Source organism: Schistocerca cancellata, chromosome 1, assembly GCF_023864275.1.
Source record: "Schistocerca cancellata isolate TAMUIC-IGC-003103 chromosome 1, iqSchCanc2.1, whole genome shotgun sequence".
NCBI classification, from domain to species: Eukaryota; Metazoa; Arthropoda; class Insecta; order Orthoptera; family Acrididae; genus Schistocerca; species Schistocerca cancellata.
This window is the reverse complement of record NC_064626.1, coordinates 641,514,511-641,541,556: the sequence shown is the minus strand read 5'-3', so window position 1 is coordinate 641,541,556 and position 27,046 is coordinate 641,514,511. Positions and strand designations below refer to the sequence as shown.

Sequence of the window (27,046 nt, the reverse complement as noted above, 5' to 3'; positions counted from 1 at the left end):
ACTGACTGTCCTAGAGATTGAAAAAGAATGTAACGTTTCAGTTGGACCATGTCATAAAATCCTGACACAGCATGTTGAAATACCTCGCACTGGCCCCAGTTTCGTCACATGGGTCGTGAGTCAAGACCGGGAGGACCTTAGCCTCGCAACCTGTGAAGAGCTTTTGGATCGAGCAAAAGAGAACGAGACGTTCCTTACGAGAATCATGACTGGTGTTGGGACATGGGTCTATGGCTGCGATGTTGAGACCAAGGTTCAGTCTTCACAATGGGTCGGGAAAGGCTCTCCAAGAGCAAAAAAAGCTCGTCAGGGTAGCTCAGATGTCAATTTCACGCTGGTAGTTTTCTTTGACTTTGAAGGATTAGTTCATCATGAATACGTGCCACAGGTCCAAACTCTAAACCGATGGTGCTACCGGGACATGTTGCGACGCCTGCGAGAAAATGTGAGAAGGAAACTGCCTGAAATGTGGTTCTTGCATCACGATAACCAACCGCACATTCATCCCTGTTGGTGAGACTAATGTACAGAAAATCGAAATTACTGTGCTGCTTCATCCTCCGCACTCTCCAGACCTGGCCCTGTGGGCTTTTTTTATTTCCAAAGTTGACAATCCCGTTAAAAGGACGAAGATTTGCAACGATATTCGAGATAAAATTCGCAGACGGCGCTTCGCACGATCCAGCAAGAGCCGTACCAAGACAGCTTCATGAAGTGGAAATGGCGTTGGGACCGGTGTATCAACTGTCGAAGAGAGTATTTCGAAGGAGAGAATGGACAATAAGTAAAAGTTAAGCGTAGACATATGTTAAGGACAAAGTTCCGGAATTTTTTGACCAAACCTTGTAGTAATAATAAGATTTTTAAAAAAATAGTTTTCTGTCAGCTATACACCGCTGTTCAGGATAAGTAACATTTCATATTGGTGGAACCTATTGTTTGTAGTAAAAATCTTTATGCATGGTGTATATGAGTATTTATTACAACCAAACATAATTGTAGTCAGTTTTTTTCAACGCATAAGGAACAGTTTTTAATTAACTAACGAGTCACTTAACAACTAATGTTCACTCTCATAGCATGTTTTGAGATACAACAGTCAGCAGATACAAAACTGAAGACGGTGGTGAATGCATAACAATTAAGCCAAAGATATATCACTCCTAACGCAAACGAGCAACTTTTGTTTTTTAAAAAAAACCTGTACAACAATACAATGAACACTGTTTTAAATGTGTATCTAGTGATGGCGTGCAAAAATGTAAAACGACTTGGAGAATGCTCCACTGAACAATTTGAGATAGGGAACCTGGAGTCGGAGAAACGAGCTTGTGGTGTGGACGTAAACTTGTCTACCGCTTTGTCTAGCATTACGTTTTCTATCTTATTTACAACGAATATGCGTATACGTTCACACGTGCTGTGCTGTTTATTTACATGTACATTCTTTATTTCCTGCAAGGAAACAAATTGGAGAGTCTGATTACCAGGAAGTCGTGATGCAGGTTTTGTTTACTTTACTTGTCCAAAAGGTGGCTCTGTTGTATCGTATTTACATTGTCCCATGACCGAACGTTCTCTGAATCAACGACAGAGCCATTCATTCATTACTCAGTGCTATTCACAAACGTACAGTACAATACGATGGAACAGTACCGGTACAGTGTTTCCTGGTCGCTGGACTGGAAGGGGAGATCCTATTCCATGGCCTGCGAGATCATTTGACCTGAATCCCCTTAATTATTTCCTACGGAGATACGCAGTGGATACGGAGATGAAATTAGTTGCCAGAACTGTAGCTGCCTGTGATGTGGTTCACAACAAACCAGGGATATTTATCATGCTTGCATTGAGATTGATCTCCGTCAATTTCAGCACATTTTGTAAGATATAGTAAAAGTGGTACGTTCATTGTGTCAGTGATGGTATTTGCAGTTAACTAATATAAATAAAAGTGTACGCAATAGCCGGCCAGGGTGGCTGAGCGGCAGGCTCGAATCCTGCTTCGGGCATGGATGTGTGTGATGTCCTTAGGTTAGTTAGGTTTATCTGGTTCTGAGTTCTAAGGGGCTGATGACGTCAGATGTTGAGTCCCATAGTGCGCAGAGCCATTTGTACACAATAATGCATTTATTCCTGTTATTTCCTTAAACTGGCTTCTCCGAACTCAAGTTCCCTACCTCAAACTGTTCAGCTCTCTACAGCCTGTTAAATTTTTGCACGCTCTTATGGAAACACTCTGTATTAATTTTGAGCAAACATTCTGCACAATTGTTGATGTAGGCGTTACACTGAATAACTTTTTTATAGTGTGTATTTGTGACAGTAACGCTGAGAGAGAACAAACGAAAATCGTACACTGAATGGAATTATGAAAAAAGCTATTCCTTTATCTTGGAGTTTTGTGTTTATCTCGCAAAAGACATTGATCAAAATCGAATAATATAAGAACCATTTAGAAACGCTAAGAATTTTCAGCAGCAACGGGTAAGAATGACTGCATGGCTCCTGGTGACGTACGTTGGTGGTCCAGTACTGCTGTACCTCTCATATCGCCTGGATCACGCACTGCTAATGTGTGTAGCACAGTGTAATCCCCAAAATCACTACGACATACAGAGGCAATAAGCTACAGGTCGCAGTACTGATTTTATCTTGTGGTAGTCTCAAAAACTAAACAACTACACATTACGGTAGTGGAACATCGACATTCACTGCTAATATCATTGTGATATAATGAGACATACGATGTATAAGAAACGAGTAAGAAAAATAATGAAACTGACATCACTGCGAACCACGTGGCAATGCTGTGCTGTTCTAGTTATGTAGACTCCTGTGTTTATCACTTCTAGAAGCTCAGACCGAGATTCGGTTCCGTACGGCCATCACGTGATTTTTGAGAGCGCCGTCACTGAAGATGTGCTTCAGTTGTGTGTAACGAAACCGGAAAGCGGAATTTCGAGCAACGTTATGCCGTAAAGTCTGTGAAACATGGGGAATAGCGACTGTAATCCTTGAAATGTTGGACAGGCCTATAGGGAACATTCCTTATCAAGAGCACAAGTTTTTCCCCGATACAAATCATTGTTGCAAGGTCGATGACACTTCGAAGATGAACCTCGTTCAAGGAGACCTTCAACTTCAAAAACCGACGAAAACCTGGAACGTGTGCGTGCCCTTGTAAGATTGTTCCTCAAGGACAAACTACCAACCGAGTTTTTTTACAAATATATCGTTGAAAGCCTCACGAAAATAGTGAACGGTGTGAGACCGGACACCGCAGAGAATTGGATGCTGCACAATGGCAATGACGCAAGTCACACGCCCACTTCCATCACGGAATTTTTGACCTCAGAAGGCATTCCTGTGGTTCCACAGCCCCAGTTCTTTTCATTTTTCCTTTTCTCGAAATTGAAAAATGCCTTGGAAGGGCGTCATTTTGGACTTTGGAGAATATTCCAAGGAATGTGACGGATATGTTGAAGGCTGCATCGCTTGAAGCCTTTCAGTGCTGCTTTTATGACTGGGAGCAACAACTCCTCCGGTGTTTAGTTGCGGAAGGAATCAACTACCTTGAAGAGGACAATACCGTTGTTTGAAAAATAAAAAGCTTTGGTAGATAAAAAATCAGTCGCATTATTTTTCTCACACACCACGCATGTTGGAGCTTTCTCCATCGCATGTTGGAGTTCACTCAGCCGTATAACCATTAAAAGGCAACCCCTTTATGAAAGAAGCTTATTTTATGATAGCGATACAATAGAACTCAGTGGAAGTTATTACAGGCACGGAGCTGAATATGTAAAGATGAACAAAAATTGCTGGATTCAAAATGGTTCAAATGGCTCTGAGCACTATGGGACTCAACAACTTAGGTCATAAGTCCCCTAGAACTTAGAACTACTTAAACCTAACTAACCTAAGGACATCACACACACCCATGCCTGAGGCAGGATTCGAACCTGCGACCGTAGCAGTCCCGCGGTTCCGGACTGCAGCACCAGAACCGCTAGACCACCGCGGCCGGCTGCTGGATTCATTGTATCGAATTTTCGATAAATCAAGAGAGTGATACAGAATGTCAGGATACAATGGATGAGAAAATTCAAATATTTTCGACACAAAAAATTCGATACACCATAATAAATATTGCTGTTGCTGTTACTACAGTTTTCCCATCAAAGACCGGTTTGATGCAGCTCTCCACGCTAGCCTGTTCTGCGCAGTCCTCTGTCTGGACCCTGCATGTACTCGAACCTGGTCACTGCAGTCAAGTCTTTGTCTCTCTACAATTTTTACAGCTGACGCCTCCTCACTCACATTTTTCTCCATTACCAACCTGACCACTCCTTATTGTCTCAGGATGTGTCATATCCACTGATCCCTTACTTTAATCAAGTTGTGAGATTAATTTCTTTTTTTCCCAGTTAGATTCAGTATTCCATCATTAGTTTCTCCATTCACCCACCAAATCTTCTGTAGCATCACTTTTCAAAATCTTCTATTCTTTTCTTCTCTGAAATGCTTACTGTCCACATTCCCTTCCGAACATAGCTACAGACAAATACCTCCAGAAAAAGAACTTTCTATCACTTGCATTCGTATTACATGTTTAGAAATTCCTCTTCATCAGAAATCGCTTTCCTTGCAATAGTCAGTCTCCATTTTATATCCTCTGTACTTCGTCCATCATTAGATATTTTGGTGTTCATATAGCAACTCATTTAATACTTCCGGTGTGCAGTCCTAAAGCATTGACTGCACACCCAGCAGCGCAGCGCCACGGAACGGCATCAAGAAGGCGCTGACCTACGTGCCAATGGAAAAGGCGGGGAGCGCCATACCTTCAAGAAGACAGTTCAGTGCTCCCTGTCAACACTGATTTCACCAGTCGCCTATTGCTGGTCGGCCCAGTTCAGTTGACTGCAAGTCTTCGAGAGCATCAGTACAGAGTAGTAGGAAGACGTTACCTAGCCTGTGTTCTGAGAGTAGGAACATAGAGAACAATATTTGCATGTAGAATTCACAGGAAGCGCAGGAATTAAGGTAAGTTATATTTATCTTGTTTTCAGAAATAAAGTATTGTAATAATTTCAAAGTTTAATGTACAGATAACTTTTGGATTCCTGCTGCCAGCCATTGCAACTGCTCTCCTTCCTGGTTTGTGGTACTGGTGACTCCCACATTAGCCATGACGAAATCTGGCAATGAGAATTCCAGAATCAATGCTGCCTTCCCTCTTCGTCGCTCTGTCGCAGTGCATTAGTAATATTCCTCTCCTTTTTCAGAGGTAATTGCTACTAATTGCTTATAATTATTTATATAACTTTCTTGTTGTGCTCATCTCATGGAAATGGCCTCTAACCCGCATCCTAGACCTCCTGCTGCACCTCTGGCTGCTGTTGGCTTTGATCTAATGCAGTTTGTTCAGTTTCATAACCAGTTGATGACTGCCGTCCAGCAGCTCATTAACCAAAATATACTGCTGCATAAACTCTGCCGCAATAGCCAGCCACATCCATGAAACCGTCCCGATGCATTCCGATGTTCCGAGCTTTCGATGAACAGCAAAAGGAGTGGAATGAGTAGTACGCTCAGTTCGACGCTCATGTCGCTACACATGGCCTCGAAAAAAATATAAAAAGAAAGAAGACTTAACTAGCAAATGAACAATAAAGTATAATTATTAAAATCAAAACCATAAAAACAAAACAAAAAAATAGAATGATAACAACTTAAATAAACTGAACCTCTAGCAGTAATTATTAAAGAACAAATTCAAAAATTCAACAAAATTATACTAAAAGAAAAATAATCAATACCAAAATAATATCTAATTATATTCAAATCAGCAAGTGAATATACACAAATCATAAAAACAAAACTTGGCAGGGTGGTGCAAGATATCGTGAAACTCTCATATCTCTTTTCAATGGCCGTACAGGAATTCACCGCCTTGCTCACAAGCTATTCCCGACTAGTAGGCTGGAGTTGCTAGTTTTTTTAAGTTTTATTTTCTGCCCTCACTAAGTATTACGAGGATCAGGTACAGGTTTGCTGCAGCCCTGTTCAAGTTCTTTTGATAGTCGGAACAGACATACCATCAATGGATCACTCAGCTTCAGGGTTTGAGATGACAATGTCGTTTCCAATGTGGCTGTGGGCAGTACTACAATGACGCAATCATTCGTGATACCATTACATACAATATGCCAAAGGGTAGGATTAATGAACAAATTTTTAAATATTCTGATCCTACGTCGAAACAAGTGTTACAGATTATTGAATTCAATACTTGTGCGATAGTGCCATGGAAAGCTTCGAAGTAGCTCCCATTTGCATTGTAACGCAAAGTGAGAAACCATTTACCAGACGTTTTCAATTGGTGAGAGATCTGGAGAATGTGCTGGCCAGGGCAGCAGTCGAACATTTTCTGTATCCAGAAAGGCTCGTACAGGTCATGAAACATGCGGTCGTGTATTATCCCGCTGAAATGTTGGGTTTCGCAGGGATCGAATGAAGGGTAGAGCCACGGGTCGTAACACATCTGAAATGTAACGTCCTCTGTTCAAAGTGCCTTCAATGCGAGCAAGAGGTGACCGAGACGCCAGTATGGCGATGACGAATACACGCTTCCAATGTGCGTTCACCGCGATGTCGCCAAACACGGATGCGACCATCATGATGCTGTAAACAGAACCTGGATTCATCCGAAAAAATGACGATTTGCCATTCGTGCACCCAGGTTCGTCGTTAAGTACACCATCGGAAGCGCTCCTGTTTGTGATGCAGCGTCAAGGGTAACCGCAGCCATGGTTTCCGATCTGATAGTCCATGCTGCTGCAAACGTCGTCGAACTGTTCGTGCAGATGGTTGATGTCTTGCAAACGTCCCCATCTGCTGACTCAGGGATCGAGACGTGGCTGCACGATCCGTTACAGCCATGCGGATAAGATGCCTGTCATCTCGACTGCTAGTGATACGAGGCCGTTGGGATCCAGCACGACGTTCCGTATAATCCTCCTGAACCCACCGATTCCATATTCTGCTAACAGTCATTGGATCTCGACCAACGCGAGTAGCAATGTCGCGATACGATAAACCGCAATCGCGATAGGCTACAATTCGACCTTTATCAAAGTCAAAACGTGATGGTACGCATTTCTCCTCCTTACACGAGGCATCACAACAACGTTTCACAAGTCAACGGCGGTCAACTGCTGTTTGTGTATGAGAAATCGGTCGGAAACTTTCCTCATGTCAGCACGTTGTAGGTGTCACCACCGGCGCCAGCCTACACCTATATCTACATCTACATCTACATCCATACTCCGCAAGCCACCTGACGGTGTGTGGCGGAGGGTACCTTCAGTACCTCTATCGGTTCTCCCTTCTATTCCAGTCTCGTATTGTTCGTGGAAAGAAGGATTGTCGGTATGCCTCTGTGTGGGCTCTAATCTCTCTGATTTTATCCTCATGGTCTCTTCGCGAGATATACGTAGGAGGGAGCAATATACTGCTTGACTCTTCGGTTAAGGTATGTTCTCGAAACTTTAAGAAAAGCCCGTACCGAGCTACTGAGCGTCTCTCGTGCAGAGTCTTCCACTGGAGTTTATCTACCATCTCCGTAACGCTTTCGCGATTACTAAATGACCCTGTAACGAAGCGCGCTGCTCTCCGTTGGATCTTCTCTATGTCTTGTATCAACCCTATCTGGTACGGTCCCACACTGCTGAGCAGTATTCAAGCAGTGGGCGAACAAGCGTACTGTACCCCACTTCCTTTGTTTTCGGATTGCATTTCCTTAGGATTCTTCCAATGAATCTCAGTCTGGCATCTGCTTTACCGACGATCAACATTATATGATCATTCCATTTTAAATCACTCCTAATGCGTACTCCCAGATAATTTATGGTATTAACTGCTTCCAGTTGCTGACCTGCTATTTTGTAGCTAAATGATAAAGGATCTATCTTTCTGTGTATTCGCAGCACATTACACTTGTCTACATTGAGATTCAATTGCTATTCCCTGCACCATGCGTCAATTCGCTGCAGATCCTCCTGCATTTCAGTACAATTTTCCATTGTTACAACCTCTCGATACACCACAGCATCATCTGCAAAAAGCCTCAGTGAACTTCCGATGTCATCCACCAGGTCATTTATGTATATTGTGAATAGCAATAGCCCTGTGTGAATGCTCTGAAAAGCTAATCATTTGCATATCACAGCATCTTCTTCCTGTCGGTTAAATTTCGCGTCTGTACCACGTCATCTTCGTGGTGTAGCAATTTTCATGGCCACTAGTGTACTTGAACTCCCCTTCAAGTATTTTGCAGAAAGAATGGTATAGAGCTTGTAAAGCAGACAGGACCTGTAATTATAGGATTGGAAGCTTTTTAAATTCTTAAGTCTTTCCTACGCCGTATTGTTGTGTTTTTGGTGTTTCCAAAATCTTGTGCACCCACTGTATGTCATTAATAAATCTGGCCATGTGTATTTTTGCAGTGTGATTTTAGATCCCACTGCCGAACCTTTCTTTTATTTCCGTCATTGCTTCTTCGCGGGACAGATTGAACAGTAGGGACGAAATAGTAAAGACCTGTCGGACACCGTTTTTAATCCGAGCACTTCATTCTTGGACTTCCATTCTAATTGTTCATTTGTATCTGTGAAATTAATGTGGTTGTCGAAATATAGACATAATAATGTTGATGCTCGAACGTCGATATTAGTCTGCAATGTTTCGATATTACCGCCTCTATTTAGGCGTGACACTTAGCGACTATCGGACTGGAGGCGGAGTTCCTAGCCGTTGTTGTGGCTCACTCACTCACCTGCGATGGTAGCAGAGGAGGGTTATGGCCACGATCGCGGCAAGCAGGCTGATGAGGAGCACCACGAACTGGGCCACGTAGCGGGGGGACCCAGGGCAGCCGGACCCGTCGTCCAGGTCTTTCATCGTCGCCACGGGCTTGCCGGCTCTCTCTTGCGGGTCGCTGCATACCGGCTGCTCCGGACGCACCAGTCGAAGTCTGTCCGACGACGAACTGTGATATTAAGTGACAGGTATTAGGAAAGAGTACAAAAATAGTCAACTTTAAACACTAGGTTAGAGATTGGGATAAACATTTTCATCTAAAACTACAAACCGAAGGCCACCGAACGGTGCGTGGCGGAGAGTGCTTTTGGGATGGCTACCATTTCTCCCCTTCCCTGCTCCATTAGCAAATGGTATATTGGAAGAACGGCTGTTGATAAACCTCCATATGAGTTTTCATTTCTCTGATCTTCTCGTCGTGACCATTTTCAGCAACGGAGTTAAGGTAATTAGGGATTAACAAACCTTTGAGGCTAGAAATTACATTAATTAATTTCGACAGTTATTCAGTTAGCGGCTTTATAGGTAGTGAGAGGTTTACCAGGCAGTGAAGATGTTGAGGTATAGAGATACTGTCCATAACTTTTGCTAGTCGTAATGGCAATGGAAAATTTCTGGTAAGTTCCTATGGGATCAAACTGCTGAGGTCATCGGTCCCTATGCTTACTCGAACCTGCGACGGGGGGCAGCCGCTCGAACCGTGGCCAGGTGCCCAAGACCGCACGGCTACCCGCGCGGCGGCGATGGAAATAGAGTACGCACAGGATGCACAGTGACCAAGTTTTTCAAGGGCGCCTCTCTCCGGGAGCATTTCCATGATCTTATTGTACTGCTTAACTAAGGACTGTACCATTCTAAACACGTATAATTCACGTCACCAGTCTTTGTTTTTCGTCTGTTTTACGAAACGGACTATCTTTGGTAGCGCAAATCTGTGTGTAAAACACTGGAAGCTCATTTACCAAATAACCAATCATCCAACATGTGCTGCAGGACTGTGTTCAAAACGTATATAACGTATACATATTGCTGAAAGAATTGCAATGCTATGCCTGTATTGGTGCATCGCTCAGTGACAGAAGAAATATTAAACTGATAGGGATTTACTATTTTTTTCTATTCTTTTGAACATATCAATATTCTGACTGGCTTGATGCGGCCCTCCACAAATTCCTCTCCTGCGACAACCCTTTCATCTCAGAGTAGCATTTGCAACCTACGTTTTCATTTATTTATTGCATGTACTCCAGTTTCTGTCTTCCTCTACAGTTTTTACCCTCTACAGCTCCATCAATTATCGTGGAAGTTATCTCCTGGTGTCCTATCATCCTGTCCCTTCTTCTTGTCAGTAGTTTTCATATACGCCTTTCCCTCCGATTATCCGAGAACCTCATTCCTTATCTCATCAGTAGAGCTAATTTCCAACATTACTCTGTTGCGCTATATCTCAAATGCTTCGATTCTCCTCTGTTCCGTTTTTCCCACAATCCATTTTTCACTATCATACAGTGCTGTGTTCAAAACGTACAATCTCTCAAATTTCTACCTCACATTACACAAATGCCCTTTTTGCCAATGCTAGCCTGCTTTTTATATCTTTCTTACTCCATCTGTCACGGGTTATTTTTCTGCCTACGTACAAAAAGAATGGTTAACTCTCATCTTAAAAAAAAGAAAAAACAAGAACAATTGTCGCCTGGGCAAGACGGATAAATCAGCAGCAGCAGGCCATGCACTAGGACCGGGATACCACCAAATTCGTTTGTCTGACACTGTAGTTGTGGCAGCGCTCTGACGAGGTTACGAACAGGTCGGCTTGATGAGTTTCTTTGAGTTTGTAACTGCTTAAAGCCTCTGACAATGTCTCCAGCACTGGAATACGAAATGTTAGGGAGATAATTATGCCTTGGCCCACGGCCTAATTAATGCCCGTAAAACAAATATCACCACTAGTTGCAAAAATCATATCATTCGGATTTACACTGGAAACTTGTAATTACAATGGCATCACGACTATCAATGCCTCCTGCCGCAGCTGAGGTAATCTGCCGCATTCTACTCCATGTATCACCGTAAATGTCTCTCCCCAACGACCTAAATTACGTGTTTTATTTCTGCATTTTGTTATTCTCTGATTGCTTAGGTGTATTGATTTTTCATAACTGACAGTATCCAGTATACAGTGTCCAGTGTCTAGTGGACAGTCTCCAGTCCAATAAAAACTCTGGTATTCAGGCACGTTTGCAAACCTAATTCAGTGCCTTTTTACCCTGTTTGATCTATGAGTTTCGTTGTTAATATTTCTAGATTTTATGGAAATATACATATTTAATTTGTGATCGACTTTTGTTTAAGTGGAGTAGTTCTATCCCCTTCCGTCCTCAGCTAGTCCACTATGACTGGGAAGACATGGTCCAGTCACGCTTGTTATAGAAGGTGAATTCAGTGCTTTACGCCAAATCAGGATAGGAAGTAGTGTAGTGGATGCTCGTTTCGAAGCCACACAGCAGGGAACACGATTTTCATTTTTTCACGACCTTGGCTATAGCAGGACAGGACTTTGCAACTTCATTGTGACCATATCTGAATTTCATCGATCACATTGAGACCCCTAACTGACACTGTACTGCCTGAGGGACATAACGCTGTGTAGGGATTGAACAAAAATATAAAAACACCTCGAGAAATGCATGCTTATCATAAATCCAACTGTTAGGCCAGCCTGAATGTTGCTCTGTTGTATTTAACCACAAACGGCACCTGTGCTATGTCCTCAATATGTTGCAAGTGTCAGTCGCGGTCAGAACAGCGTTATACGTAGTAGTGAGTGTATTATCTCGGAGCTAAGTGAAGTCGAATGGAGGTAGATTGTTGGTGGTCGTATGGTGAGTGCTTCCGTAACCAAGAGAAGTGAACTGTTTTGGGTTTCAAGAGGCACCGTATCGAATATTTATACCGCATACGGGGAAAGCGGAAAAACATCATTCGCTAAACAACGCGGATGAAAGTGTATGATAAGTGATTGTGACAGACGGTCGTTGAAGAGGATTGTGATGCAAAGTAAGTGGACGACAGGTGCCAAAGTCACTGCAGAAGTGAATGTCGCATTCGCGAAACCTATCAGCAATAAAACAACACGAAGGAGACTCCATGAGCAGGGAACTGGAGAGCGAGATGGAATTCCAAATCTACACATGTCACACAAATGTCCCTAACACGAAAACGTGCTGCAGAAGCCATAAAACATCGAGTAGGGACCAATGGAAGAAAGACATTTGTTCGGATGAGTCTTGTTTCACACTGTTTCCAACTGGCTAAGTTGAGGTCTCAAGAGTGAAACGTGACGGGGGTTTGATGTTCATTTCGGTAGCCATATCGCAGTATAAAAATTCAGTAAATGAAGCAGGCAAGAAGGAATACAAACGTCTAAAAAGTGAGATCGACAGGAAGTGCAAAATGGCTAAGCAGGGATGGCTACAGGACAAATGTAAGGATGTAGAGGTGCATATCACTAGGGGTAAGATAGATACTGCCTACAGGAAAATTAAAGAGACCTTTGGAGAAAACAGAACCACTTGCATGAATATCAACCGCTCAGATGGAAACCCAGTTCTAAGCAAAGAAGGGAATGCAGAAATGTGGGAGGAGTATATAGAGGGTCTATACAAGGGCGATGTTCTTGAGGACAATATTATAAAAATGGAAGAGAATGTAGGTGAAGATGAAATAGAAGATATGATAGTGCGTGAAGAGTTTGACAGAGCACTGAAAGACCTAAGTCGAAACAAGCCCCCGGAGTAGACAACATTCCATTGGAACTACTGACACCCTTGGGAGAGCCAGCATTTGTAAACTTGGAGAAAGCTTTTGACAATGTTGACTGGAATACTCTCTTTCAACTTCTGAAGGTGGCAGGGGTAAAATACAGGGAGCGAAAGGCTATTTACAATTTGTACAGAAACCAGAAGGCAATTATAAGAGTCGAGGGGCAAAAAAGGGAAGCAGTGGCTGGGAAGGGAGTGAGACAGGGTTATAGACTATCCCCAATGTTATTCAATCTGTATATCGAGCAAGCAGTAAAGGAAACAAAAGAAAAATTCAGAGTAGGAATTACAATCCATGGAGAAGAAATAAAACTTTGAGTTTGCCGATGACATTGCAATTCTGTCAGAGACAGCAAAGGACCTGGACGAGCAGCTGAACGGAATGGACAGTGTCTTGAAAGGAGGATATAAGATGAACATCAACAAAAGCAAAACGGGGATAATGGAATGTAGTCGAATTAAATCGGGTGATGCTGCGGGAATTAGATTAGGAAATGAAACGCTTAAAGTAGAAAATTAGTTTCTCTATTTGGGGAGCAAAATTACTGACAATGGTCGAAGTAGAGAGGATATAAAATGTAGACTGGCAATGGCAAGGAAAGCGTTTCTGAAGAAGAGAAATTTGTTAACGTCGAGTATAGATTTAAGTGTCAGGAAGTCGTTTCTGAAAGTATTTGTATGGAGTGTAGCCCTGTATGGAAGTGAAACGTGGACGATAAATAGTTTAGACAAGAAGAGAATAGAAGCTTCCGAAATGTGGTGCTACAGAAGAATGCTGAAGATTAGATGGGTAGATCACATAACTAATGAGGAGATATTGAATAGAATTGGAGAGAAGAGAAATTTGTGGCACAACTAGACTAGAAGAAGGATCGGTTGGTAGGACATATTCTGAGGCATCAAGGGATCATCAATTTAATATAGGTGGGCAGCGTGGAGAGTAAAAATCGTAGAGGGAGGCCAAGAGATGAATGCACTAAACAGATTCAGAAGGATGTATGTTGCAGTATTTACTGGAAGATGAAGAAGCTTGCACAGGATAGAGTAGCATGGAGAGCTGCATCAAACTAGTCTGTGGACTGAAGACCACAACATCAATAACAACAACAACATCGTAGTATTCCATACCCTCCTTCGTTACTCTGCCGTGTCACATTAATGATAAGGATTGCTAGACTATGACTCATCAGGTCTATCATACTATGCAATGTTTGTTCCCTAATGATGATGCTGTGTTCCACGACGACAGGGCCCCTGCTCACACAGCTCGCATCGTCCAGAACTGGTTTTGTGAGCAAAAGGATGAACTGTCGCATCTCCCATGGTCACCAGATTCACCAGGTCTCGACATCAATGAGCCTTTGTCGTCGACTTTGGAGGGCAGTGCACATGTTCGCTACCAATCTCCATCAACGTTATGTAAACTTGCCACTACTTTGCAGGAAGTATGGAACACGATTTACTTGAAATTCATACAGGGCCTGTGTGTATCCATTACGAGACGACTGGAAGCTGTTTTGAATGCCAACGGTTTTCCTACATCCTATTGCACATGGTATTGTGCTGTGGCCTCAGTGGTTTCATATACATCATGGCGCAGATAAAAGTAACCCGCGGAAATGTGAAAGAAATGCAGTGAAATTACAGAAACGAAGCGCTCAAATAGATTACCATATATTTACAACGAAAATTACAATGAAAAATACATTTGTAGAAGATACTGAAAGTGACCCCCTGCAACATCAATAAACAGCTGTGCACGTCTAATCATATTCAGACACATCCGGCGCAAAGTTCGGATATAGATGGCCGCAACATCACTGTTGATGGTGTCTTTCAGTTCCCGGATTGTGTGTAGATTTGTTTCATAGACTTTGCTCTTAAAGTGTGCCCACAGGAAAAAATAACAAGTTGCTAGATGCGGAGGATTTGGTGGCCGCAAATGTTTGCTGACAGTTAGCTCCTCGTTGAAAATATCATGGATTCGTTATACGGACACCTTAGACGTGTGGCATGTTGCTGGAAGAAGCAGTATTGTCTTTCATATTCAGTGAGTTGAGCACAAAATATATCAAAAATTTTCATACATGCAACCATGTTGAGGTCGAGTCAAAAAATATCGGTCCAATGATGCGCCTTCCTGTTACACCGCACCAAATGCCTATTTTTTCATCGTGGAGAGGTTGCTGATACACAGTGTTAGGGTTCTACGTTGCCTAATACCTCGTGTTCCTTGAATTAACATGACCGGAAAGATGAAACCGTGCTTCTTTACACATGATATAATGGAAAGTGTCTAAGAAATCATCGTTGATGTTGTTCAAAAGCCACGTGAAGCAGTGTACACGTTTCTGTCATCCTCCCGTAATTGCTGCACAAGTGTCAGACAACGTAGCTTCAAATTGAGACTTTTCAATATCCGCTGGAAACTCCTCCTATATACATGTGCCTGTTAGATTAGTTTACGTGTAGACTTCTTTGGGATCCGAATAATCATTCAGCGACTGTCTGCAGTAACTCCTGATGTGCAAACTGAACGAATTCTTTGTCGTTTTACATTTTGCACAGATCCGTAGGTGGGCCAATTTTTATGCAGATTCTGTATTCCTCTCTTTGCTGTTAGTCTTCAGTCCGGATAATTGACCCGAATATTTCGAGAGTTTCCTTGTACGATTTCAAATCTTTCTTCTATAGAGAAAATCACAGATCCCAAACGAAAACGTCTAAATTCACTGATGAAATGGACTGAAATGCTGACAGAACAATGCTAACAATCGCTTATTGCATAAAACTGTCCACTGTTGGAGCTGTTTATTTCAGAACTCGAAATAATGCATGCCCATTCAAAGGGGAGGCGGGCTACGTTTAACTGCACCTCCCTGTATTTGTTAACCCCTGAACATTTCCCTGCCAAATTAATGGCTTTGTCCACTGTTCCTTCGCCCAGCAAGATGGAGGAGCCACAGGAAACATGCTTTTTCAAAATTCATACCCTTCTAAGAAACGAAACGGACTATCTTTGGTAGCGCAAATCTGTGTGTAAAACACTGGAAGCTCATTTACCAAATAACCAATCATCCAACATGTGCTGCAGGGCTGTGTTCAAAACGTATATAACGTATGCATATTGCTGAAAGAATTGCAATGCTATGCTTGTATTGGTGCATCGCTCAGTGACAGACGAAATATTAAACTGATAGGGATTTACTATTTTTTTCTATTCTTTTGAACATATCAATATTCTGACTGGCTTGATGTGGCCCTCCACAAATTCCTCTCCTGCGACAACCCTTTCATCTCAGAGTAGCACTTGCAACCTACGTTCTCATTTATTTATTGCATGTACTCCAGTTTCTGTCTTCCTCTACAGTTTTTACCCTCTACAGCTCCATCAATTATCGTGGAAGTTATCTCCTGGTGTCCTATCATCCTGTCCCTTCTTCTTGTCAGTAGTTTTCATATACGCCTTTCTCTCCGATTATCCGAGAACCTCATTCCTTATCTCATCAGTAGAGCTAATTTACAACATTACTCTGTTGCGCTATATCTCAAATGCTTCGATTCTCCTCTGTTCCGTTTTTCCCACAATCCATTTTTCACTATCATACAGTGCTGTGCTCAAAACGTACAATCTCACAAATTTCTACCTCACATTACACAAATGCCCTTTTTGCCAATGCTAGCCTGCTTTTTATATCTTTCTTACTCCATCTGTCACAGGTTATTTTTCTGCCTACGTACAAAAAGAATGGTTAACTCCCATCTTAAAAAAAAGAAAAAACAAGAACAATTATCGCCTGGGCAAGACGGATAAATCAGCAGCAGCAGGCCATGCACTAGGACCGGGATACCACCAAATTCGTTTGTCTGACACTGTAGTTGTGGCAGCGCTCTGACGAGGTTACGAACAGGTCGGCTTGATGAGTTTCTTTGAGTTTGTACCTGCTTAAAGCCTCTGACAATGTCTCCAGCACTGGAGTACGAAATGTTAGGGAGATAATTATGCCTCGGCCCACGGCCTAATGCCCGTAAAACAAATATCACCACTAGTTGCCAAAATCATATCATTCGGATTTACACTGGCAACTTGTAATTACTATGGCATCACGACTATCAATGCCTCCTGCCGCAGCTGAGGTAATCTGCCGCATTCTACTCCATGTGTCACCGTAAATGTATCTCCCCAACGACCTAAATTACGTGATTTATTTCTGCATTTTGTTGTTCTCTGATTGCTTAGGTGTATTGTTTTATCATAACTGACAGTATCCAGTATACAGTGTCCAGTGTCCAGTGGACAGTCTCCAGTCCAATAAAAACTCTGGTATTCAGGCACGTTTGCCAACCTAATTCAGTGCCTTTTTACCCTGTTTGATCTATGAGTTTCGTTGTTAATATTTCTAGATTTTATGGAAATATACATATTTAATTTGTGATCGACTTTTGTTTAAGTGGAGTAGTTCTATCCCCTTCCGTCCTAAGCTAGTCCACTATGACTGGGAAGACATGGTCCAGTCACGCTTGTAATAGAAGTTGAATTCAGTGCTTTACGCCAAATCAGGATAGGAAGTAGTACAGTGGATGCTCTTTTCGAAGCCACACAGCAGGGAACACGATTTTCATTTTTTCACGACCTTGGACTCTAGCAGGACAGGACTTTGCAACCTCATCGTGACCATATCTGAATTTCATCTATCGCATTGAGACCCCTAACTGACACTGTACTGCCTGAGGGACATAACGCTGTGTAGGGATTGGACAAAAATATAAAAACACCTCGAGAAATGCATGCTTATCATAAATCTAACTGCTAGGCAAGCCTGAATGTTGCTCTGTTGTATTTAACCATAATCGGCACCTGTGCTATGTCCTCAATATGTTGCAAGTGTCAGTCGCGGTCAGAACAGCGTTGTACGTAGTAGTGAGTGTATTATCTCGGAGCTAAGTGAAGTCGAATGGAGGTAGATTGTTGGTGGTCGTATGGTGAGTGCTTCCGTAACCAAGAGAAGTGAACTGTTTTGGGTTTCAAGAGGCACCGTATCGAATATTTATACCGCATACGGGGAAAGCGGAAAAACATCATTCGCTAAACAACGCGGATGAAAGTGTATGATAAGTGATTGTGACAGACGGTCGTTGAAGAGGATTGTGATGCAAAGTAAGTGGACGACAGGTGCCAAAGTCACTGCAGAAGTGAATGTCGCATTCGCGAAACCTATCAGCAATAAAACAACACAAAGGAGACTCCATGAGCAGGGAACTGGAGAGCGAGATGGAATTCCAAATCTACACATGTCACACAAATGTCCCTAACATGAAAAGGTGCTGCAGAAGCCATAAAACATCGAGTAGGGACCAATGGAAGAAAGACATTTGTTCGGATGAGTCTTGTTTCACACTGTTTCCAACTGGCTAAGTTGAGGTATCAAGAGTGAAACGTGACGGGGGTTTGATGTTCATTACGGTAGCCATATCGCAGTATAAAAATTCAGTAAATGAAGCAGGCAAGAAGGAATACAAACGTCTCAAAAATGAGATCGAGAGGAAGTGCAAAATGGCTAAGCAGGGATGGCTACAGGACACATGTAAGGATGTAGAGGTGCATATCACTAGGGGTAAGATAGATACTGCCTACAGGAAAATTAAAGAGACCTTTGGAGAAAACAGAACCACTTGCATGAATATCAACCGCTCAGATGGAAACCCAGTTCTAACCAAAAAAGGGAAAACAGAAAGTGGGAGGAGTATATAGACGGTCTATACAAGGGCGATGTTCTTGAGGACAATATTATAGAAATGGAAGAGAATGTAGGTGAAGATGAAATAGAAGATATGATAGTGCCTGAAGAGTTTGACAGAGCACTGAAAGACCTAAGTCGAAACAAGCCCCCGGAGTAGGCAACATTCCATTAGAACTACTGACAGCCTTGGGAGGGCCAGCATTTGTACACTTGGAGAAAGCTTTTGACAATGTTGACTGGAATACTCTCTTTCAAATTCTGAAGGTGGCAGGGGTAAAATACAGGGAGCGAAAGGCTGTTTACAATTTGTACAGAAACCAGAGAGTCGAGGGGCATAAAAGGGAAGCAGTGGCTGGGAAGGGAGTGAGACAGGGTTATAGCCTATCCCCAATGTTATTCAATCTATATATCGAGCAATCTGTAAAGGAAACAAAAGAAAAATTCGGAGTAGGAATTAAAATCCATGGAGAAGAAATAAAAACTTTGAGGTTTGCCGATGACATTGTAATTCTGTCAGAGACAGCAAAAGACCTGGAAGAGCAGCTGAACGGAATGGACAGTGTCTTGAAAGGAGGATATAAGATGAACATTAACAAAAGCAAAACGAGGATAATGGAATATAGTCGAATTAAATCGGGTGATGCTGCGGAAATTAGATTAGGAAATGAAACGCTTAAAGTAGTAAATTAGTTATTCTATTTGGGGAGCAAAATAACTGACAACGGTCGATGTAGAGAGGATATAAAATGTAGACTGGCAATGGCAAGGAAAGCGTTTCCGAAGAAGAGAAATTTGTTATCGTCGAGTATAGATTTAAGTGTCAGGAAGTCATTTCTGAAAGTATTTGTATGGAGTGTAGCCATGTATGGAAGTGAAACGTGGACGATAAATAGTTTGGACAAGAAGAGAATAGAAGCTTCCGAAATGTGGTGCTACAGAAGAATGCTGAAGATTAGATGGGTAGATCACATAACTAATGAGGAGATATTGAATAGAATTGGAGAGAAGAGAAATTTGTGGCACAACTTGACTAGAAGAAGGATCGGTTGGTAGGACATATTCTGAGGCATCAAGGGATCATCAATTTAATATTGGTGGGCAGCGTGGAGGGTAAAAATCGTAGAGGGAGACCAAGAGGTGAATGCACTTAACAGATTCAGAAGGATGTATGTTGCAGTATTTACTGGAAGATGAAGAAGCTTGCACAGGATAGAGTAGCATGGAGAGCTGCATCAAACCAGTCTGTGGACTGAAGACCACAACCACATCAATAACAACAACAACATCGTAGTATTCCATACCCTCCTTCGTTACTCTACAGTGTCACATTAATGATAAGGATTGAGAGACTATGACTCTTCAGGTCTATCTTACTATGCAATGTTTGTTCCCCAATGATGACGCTGTGTTCCACGACGACAGGGCCCCTGCTCACACAGCTCGCATCGTCCAGAATTGGTTTTGTGAGCAAATGGATGTACTGTCGCATCTCCCATGGTCACCGGATTCACCAGGTCTCGACATTAATGAGCCTTTGTCGTCGACTTTGGAGGGCAGTGCACATGTTCGCTACCAATCTCCATCAACGTTATGTAAACTTGCCACTATGGAACACGATTTACTTGAAATTCATACAGGGCCTGTGTGTATCCATTACGAGACGACTGGAAGCTGTTTTCAATGCCAACGGTTTTCCTACATCCTATTGCACATGGTATTGTGCTGTGGCCTCAGTGGTTTCATATACATCATGGCGCAGATAAAAGTAACCCGCGGAAATGTGTAAGAAATGCAGTGAAATTACAGTAACGAAGCGCTCAAATAGATTACCATATATTTACAACGAAAATTACAGTGAAAAATACATTTGTAGAAGATACTGCATGTGACCCCCTGCAACATCAATAAACAGCTGTGCACGTCTAATCATATTCAGACACATCCGGCGTAAAGTTCGGATGTAGATGGCCGCAACATCACTGTTGATGGTGTCTTTCAGTTCCCGGATTGTGTGTAGATTTGTTTCATAGACTTTGCTCTTAAAGTGTGCCCACAGGAAAAAATAACAAGTTGCTAGATGCGGAGGATTTGGTGGCCGCAAATGTTTGCTGACAGTTAGCTCCTCGTTGAAGATATCATGGATTCGTTATACGGACACCTTAGACGTGTGGCATGTTGCTGGAAGAAGCAGTATTGTCTTTCATATTCAGTGAGTTGAGCACAAAATATATCAAAAATTTTCATACATGCAACCATGTTGAGGTCGTGTCAAAAAATATCGGTCCAATGATGCGCCTTCCTGTTACACCGCACCAAATGCCTATTTTTTCATCATGGAGAGGTTGCTGATACACAGTGTTAGGGTTCTACGTTGCCTAATACCTCGTGTTCCTTGAATTAACATGACCGGAAAGATGAAACCGTGCTTCTTTACATATGATATAATGGAAAGTGTCTAAGAAATCATCGTTGATGTTGTTCAAAAGCCACGTGAAGCAGTGTACACGTTTCTGTCATCCTCCCGTAATTGCTGCTCAAGTGTCACACAACGTAGCTTCAAATTGAGACATTTCAATATCCGCTGGAAACTCCTCCTATATACATGTGCCTGTTAGATTAGTTTACGTGTAGACTTCTTTGGGATCGGAATAATCCTTCAGCGACTGTCTGCAGTAACTCCTGGTGTGCAAACTGAACGAATTCTTTGTCGTTTTACATTTTGCACAGATCCGTAGGTGGGCCAATTTTTATGCAGATTCTGTATTCCTCTCTTTGCTGTTAGTCCTCAGTCCGGATACTTGACCCGAATATTTCGAGAGTTTCCTTGTACGATTTCAAATCTTTCTTCTATCGAGAAAATCACAGATCGCAAACGGAAACGTCTAAATTCACTGATGAAATGGACTGAAATGCTGACAGAACAACGCTAACAATCGCTTATTGCATAAAACTGTCCACTGTTGGAGCTGTTTATTTCAGAACTCGAAATAATGCATGCCCATTCAAAGGGGAGGCGGGCTACGTTTAACTGCACCTCCCTGTATTTGTTAACCCCTGAACATTTCCCTGCCAAATTAATGGCTTTGTCCACTGTTCCTTCGCCCAGCAAGATGGAGGAGCCACAGGAAACATGCTTTTTCAAAATTCATACCCTTCTAAGAAACGACATGACTTACAAGACCGTGGCGACCATCGTTCTTTTGCTTCTATACCAGAAAACTTCAAAACTCATTCGCATAGTGTATTCTTATTTTCTAATGTATCGAGAGAGAAAGATATCTATATTGAGGATGTAGTCAGTAGCACGGCAAAATATGGTGTTTAAAAGTGCAAATCCATCGCAAAACGTTAGCAAACTTACAGAGGAAGAACGAGAAGGACGCTGAGCTAGCGGTCCACCTATCGAGACTCGGCAGGACGGTAGGAGCGGCTCGAGACCGATGAATCATTGAGTCTCGCGACGTCATTCGTACCTCGTCTCACATCTGAGCCAGAGGGAGCGTTCGTCTCTCTCAGAGGGAGGAAATATTGCAGCAATAAATGAGGCGAGTACTAGTCAAGGAACCGAAGCAACGCGAGTGCCACATACCACGCCACAGCGAATCCCACACCAAAAGAGCCAGCGCAGAATCCGATGTTCTCAACGGGCAATTACCAGTCCTGGTGGTCAATATATTAATCTCCAAATGCAGTTAGCTGGTCACGATCTGGGAACGTTTGGACGTTTGGCATGGCGCGTTTGTTGCCGAACTTAACAGGATTGGTTAGTAAATCGGACATCCTGACTAAGGAGACAAAGACTCACATGATAAACGATCTGATGGTTTTAACATAGAGTTTCTGATGATAACAAGTAAAATAGATCAGCAAACCATCAAAAGCAATAGAATGTTTTGATCAGAAAGGGACTGCTTTTGCTTTGTTGACCAGACAATTGAGGGTTACCAGTGTACAAATTACTGAACAAGGAAAAAATCTGAAGTAATCTGAAACTGAGTTAGCATCTGTAATAACATGTCGACTGTCAACTCGTATTAAAAGAAATAGACACTGAGAAACTTGTTAAATCAATAGCTGGAACTGCAAATGATAAGATTGTTAAATGTCAAATGGCCAGCACGTCTTGAGACAGACAAGTTCCTGCACTCGGCACTGATTTGCGAAGACAGCTGGACGCTATTGTATCACGTTTGCAAATTGTGAAGAATCCTGTAAGCAATGTCAGTAAGTCCCCTGCCGAGTCCCTACAAAGCAGCTTTGCTTAGAGCCCTCCCCCCCTTCCCCCTCCCCCATACATAGGGTGAGCGGTCTGCTGACCCGCTCGCCGAGGGGTCAGCGCTGACCTACCCGCCTGTGTGCGGTTGGTTCCAATGGCCAGCCCCTACTTGCTTACTCCGGCAGCTACCTGCCAGTCAAAACTCCGTCAGCGTAGGCAGATGGTGTCTTCCAAACACTTGCCTGTGTCTACACAGAGTCTCTAAACTGTAACTGGACCGTATTCCCATCTCAAGTATGGAACAATGTGATAACATTTTCTTTCGGAAGTGGCTGCTGTCTGGCGAGGTAACCAGGGCTGGTTTCTATCTCAGTTCTACAGTAGACTATTTTTATCGTCGTGGCCGAATAAGATCTGCAAGTATGTCAATACCCATTCATACACACATAAAAAATTTTTTTTTGCCTCACCCCGGTTCGCAGAACTTCTGAAGATAGACATTGCCTGTGGATATTGTACCACAGACACAGTCCCTTTGACTGCTCGAAGACGTCACTAAACCCGCCCAAAGATGTAAACAACCATGAATGAGCTGCGCTTATTAGACGGAGGGGGTCCGACAGCTGATCAGTTCCAGTCGTTCCACCAGGAAGGAGGTACACGGCTCGTGTTGTCTGTAGTTCAACCATGCCTAGGCAGTCAATACCACGGTTCTATCGCGTCCACATTGTTACTTTGTGCCAGGAAGGGCTCTCAACAAAGGAAGTGTCCAGGCCTCTCAGAGTGAACCAAAGCGATGTCATTCGGAAATGGAGAAGATACAGAGAGACAGGAACTGTCGATGACGTGCCTCGCTCAGGCTGCCCAAGCGCTACTGCTACAGTGGATGACCGCTACCTACGGACTATGACTTGGAGGGACCCTGACAGCAACGCCACCAAGTTGAATAACGCTTTTCGTGCAGCCACAGGTCGTCGTGTTATGACTCAAACTCTGCGCAATAGGCTGCATGACGGCAACTTCACTCACGACGCCCTTGGCGAGGTCCGTCTTTGCAACCACGACACGATGCAGTGCGGTACAGATGGGCCCGACAACATGCCGAAAGGACCGCTCAGGATTGGCATCACGTTCTCTTCACCGATGAGTGTCGCGTATGCCTTCAACCAGGCAGTCGTCGGAGATGTGTTCGGAGGCAACCTGGTCAGGCTGAACGCCTTTGACATACTGTCCAGCGTGTGAAGCAAGGTGGTGGTTCCCTGCTGTTTTGGGATGGCATTGCCGGCCGGAGTGACCGTGCCGTTCTAGGCGCTACAGTCTGGAACCACGAGACCGCTACGGTCGCAGGTTCGAACCCTGCCTCGGGCATGGATGTGTGTGATGTCCTTAGGTTAGTCAGGTTTAAGTAGTTCTAAGTTCTAAGGGACTGATGACCTCAGAAATTGAGTCCCATAGTGCTCAGAGCCATTTGCACCATTTGTTTGGGGTGGCATTATGTGGGGCCAACGTACGCAGCTGGTGGTCATGGAAGGCGCCGTAACGGCTGTACGATACGTGAATGCCATCCTCCGACTGATAGTGCAACTGTATTGGCAGCTTATTAGCGAGGCATCCGTTTTCATGGACGACAATTCACGCCCCCATCGTGCAGATCTTGTGAATGACTTCCTTCAGGATAACAACATCGCTCGACTAGAGTGGCCAACATGTTCTCCAGACATGAACCCCATCGAACATACTTGGGATAGATTGAAAGGGTTGTTTACGGACGACGTGACCCACCAACCACTCTTTGGGATCGACTCCGAATCGCAGTTGAAGAGTGGGACAATTTGGAAGACCAACAGTGCCTTGATGAACTTGTGGATAGTATGCCACGACGAATACAAACATGCATCAATGCAATAACGCGTGCTACTGGGTATTAGAGGTACCGATGTGTACAGAAATCTAGACGACCAACTCTGAAGGTCTCGCTGTATTGTGGTACAATATGCAATGTGTGATTTTCAGGTGCAATAATAATTGCGGAAATGATGTTTATGTTCATCTCTATTGAAATTTTCTGTACAGGTTCCGGAACTCTTGGAACTGCGTGTGTGTTAATTACGTTTTCATATTCTTAAACTTAATCTCACGACATTTACAGTAACCTCGTAACAGTGATTCACAGATGAATAACACTACAAAAATGAAAAAAACGGCTACTAGTACTACTGAGTGAGAATGGTTGTTGGATGGATAGTATTTTGAATGGTTATAGCATGGAAGAAATGAGGTCTGGGCCGAGTTGGCGGTTTGATAGGTACTACAGTTTTCTTTCCCTAAAAAGTGGAGAGCATGTAGGTGTATAATTGGTACAATGTGTTGGCACAATCCCAACAGATTACAACGGCTAATAATCTGGGATGAAACGACTAGGTAGTAGATGCACAATGTATAAAGGAGTTCATTGTGGAAGAGGAGAGAGAATTAAGTAATAAGTTCGTAGAGGACTCTAGTGGGGCATGGTAGGCGCATAAGGAAGGCGAGGCGTCTGAGGATTTCAGGGAGTGGTAAAATGTTGATGGAACAGAAATCCAGAAGGAGGTGGCATTGGCATAACACAAATAATGCTTTGTAAGTGTATAGTATGGTGGAGGGATGCGCTGGTTAACAGTTCCAGACTGTTTTGTGTTTTCATTGGATCTATACAAGGTGCTCTTAGTGTGTGAATTAATTGGGTATGACGGTTTAAATGGTGAGGATGAGGCCACTGTCAAATCCAGAAATCATTATTATATTATAGTGACACACTGTTGCACCTGAGTACAGTGCTAACATTCACAAATAACATACGTGAGGATGGTACATTCGAAACATAGAAATAAGCTAAAACTCCAAAGGCATATGGTGTGCACAGTAAAGTACTGCATAGAACAAGTACGTCAGGTATCTCTTCCACACACTCATTTTATATGAGACGTTAAAATACAATAATAATTTATGTTTTTGTCTTGATATACACTCCTGGAAATGGAAAAAAGAACACATTGACACCGATGTGTCAGACCCACCATACTTGCTCCGGACACTGCGAGAGGGCTGTACAAGCAATGATCACACGCACGGCACAGCGGACACACCAGGAACCGCGGTGTTGGCCGTCGAATGGCGCTAGCTGCGCAGCATTTGTGCACCGCCGCCGTCAGTGTCAGCCAGTTTGCCGTGGCATATGGAGCTCCATCGCAGTCTTTAACACTGGTAGCATGCCGCGACAGCGTGGACGTGAACCGTATGTGCAGTTGACGGACTTTGAGCGAGGGCGTATAGTGGGCATGCGGGAGGCCGGGTGGACGTACCGCCGACTTGCTCAACACGTGGGACGTGAGGTCTCCACAGTACATCGATGTTGTCGCCAGTGGTCGGCGGAAGGTGCACGTGCCCGTCGACCTGGGACCGGACCGCAGCGACGCACGGATGCACGCCAAGACCGTAGGATCCTACGCAGTGCCGTAGGGGACCGCACCACCACTTCCCAGCAAATTAGGGACACTGTTGCTCCTGGGGTATCGGCGAGGACCATTCGCAACCGTCTCCATGAAGCTGGGCTACGGTCCCGCACACCGTTAGGCCGTCTTCCGCTCACGCCCCAACATCGTGCAGCCCGCCTCCAGTGGTGTCGCGACAGGCGTGAATGGAGGGACGAATGGAGACGTGTCGTCTTCAGCGATGAGAGTCGCTTCTGCCTTGGTGCCAATGATGGTCGTATGCGTGTTTGGCACCGTGCAGGTGAGCGCCACAATCAGGACTGCATACGACCGAGGCACACAGGGCCAACACCCGGCATCATGGTGTGGGGAGCGATCTCCTACACTGGCCGTACACCACTGGTGATCGTCGAGGGGACACTGAGTAGTGCACGGTACATCCAAACCGTCATCGAACCCATCGTTCTACCAATCCTAGACCGGCAAGAGAACTTGCTGTTCCAACAGGACAATGCACGTCCGCATGTATCCCGTGCCACCCAACGTGCTCTAGAAGGTGTAAGTCAACTACCCTGGCCAGCGAGATCTCCGGATCTGTCCCCCATTGAGCATGTTTGGGACTGGATGAAGCGTCGTCTCACGCGGTCTGCACGTCCAGCACGAACGCTGGTCCAACTGAGGCGCCAGGTGGAAATGGCATGGCAAGCCGTTCCACAGGACTACATCCAGCATCTCTACGATCGTCTCCATGGGAGAATAGCAGCCTGCATTGCTGCGAAAGGTGGATATACACTGTACTAGTGCTGACATTGTGCATGCTCTGTTGCCTGTGTCTATGTGCCTGTGGTTCTGTCAGTGTGATCATGTGATGTATCTGACCCCAGGAATGTGTCAATAAAGTTTCCCCTT

At 43.7% G+C, this 27,046-nt stretch overlaps 1 protein-coding gene across 2 annotated transcripts in view; it reads right to left on the bottom strand.

The window, feature by feature from the left end:
• Positions 1-27,046, bottom strand: part of LOC126183320 (toll-like receptor 2) — a 132,169-nt gene that overhangs the window by 28,180 nt on the left and 76,943 nt on the right. For both annotated transcript variants that reach the window (XM_049925181.1, XM_049925190.1), the window contains one exon: positions 8,843-9,055. In XM_049925181.1, the coding sequence (XP_049781138.1) occupies positions 8,843-9,055 (213 nt within the window). The remainder of the gene's footprint in view (positions 1-8,842; positions 9,056-27,046) is intronic.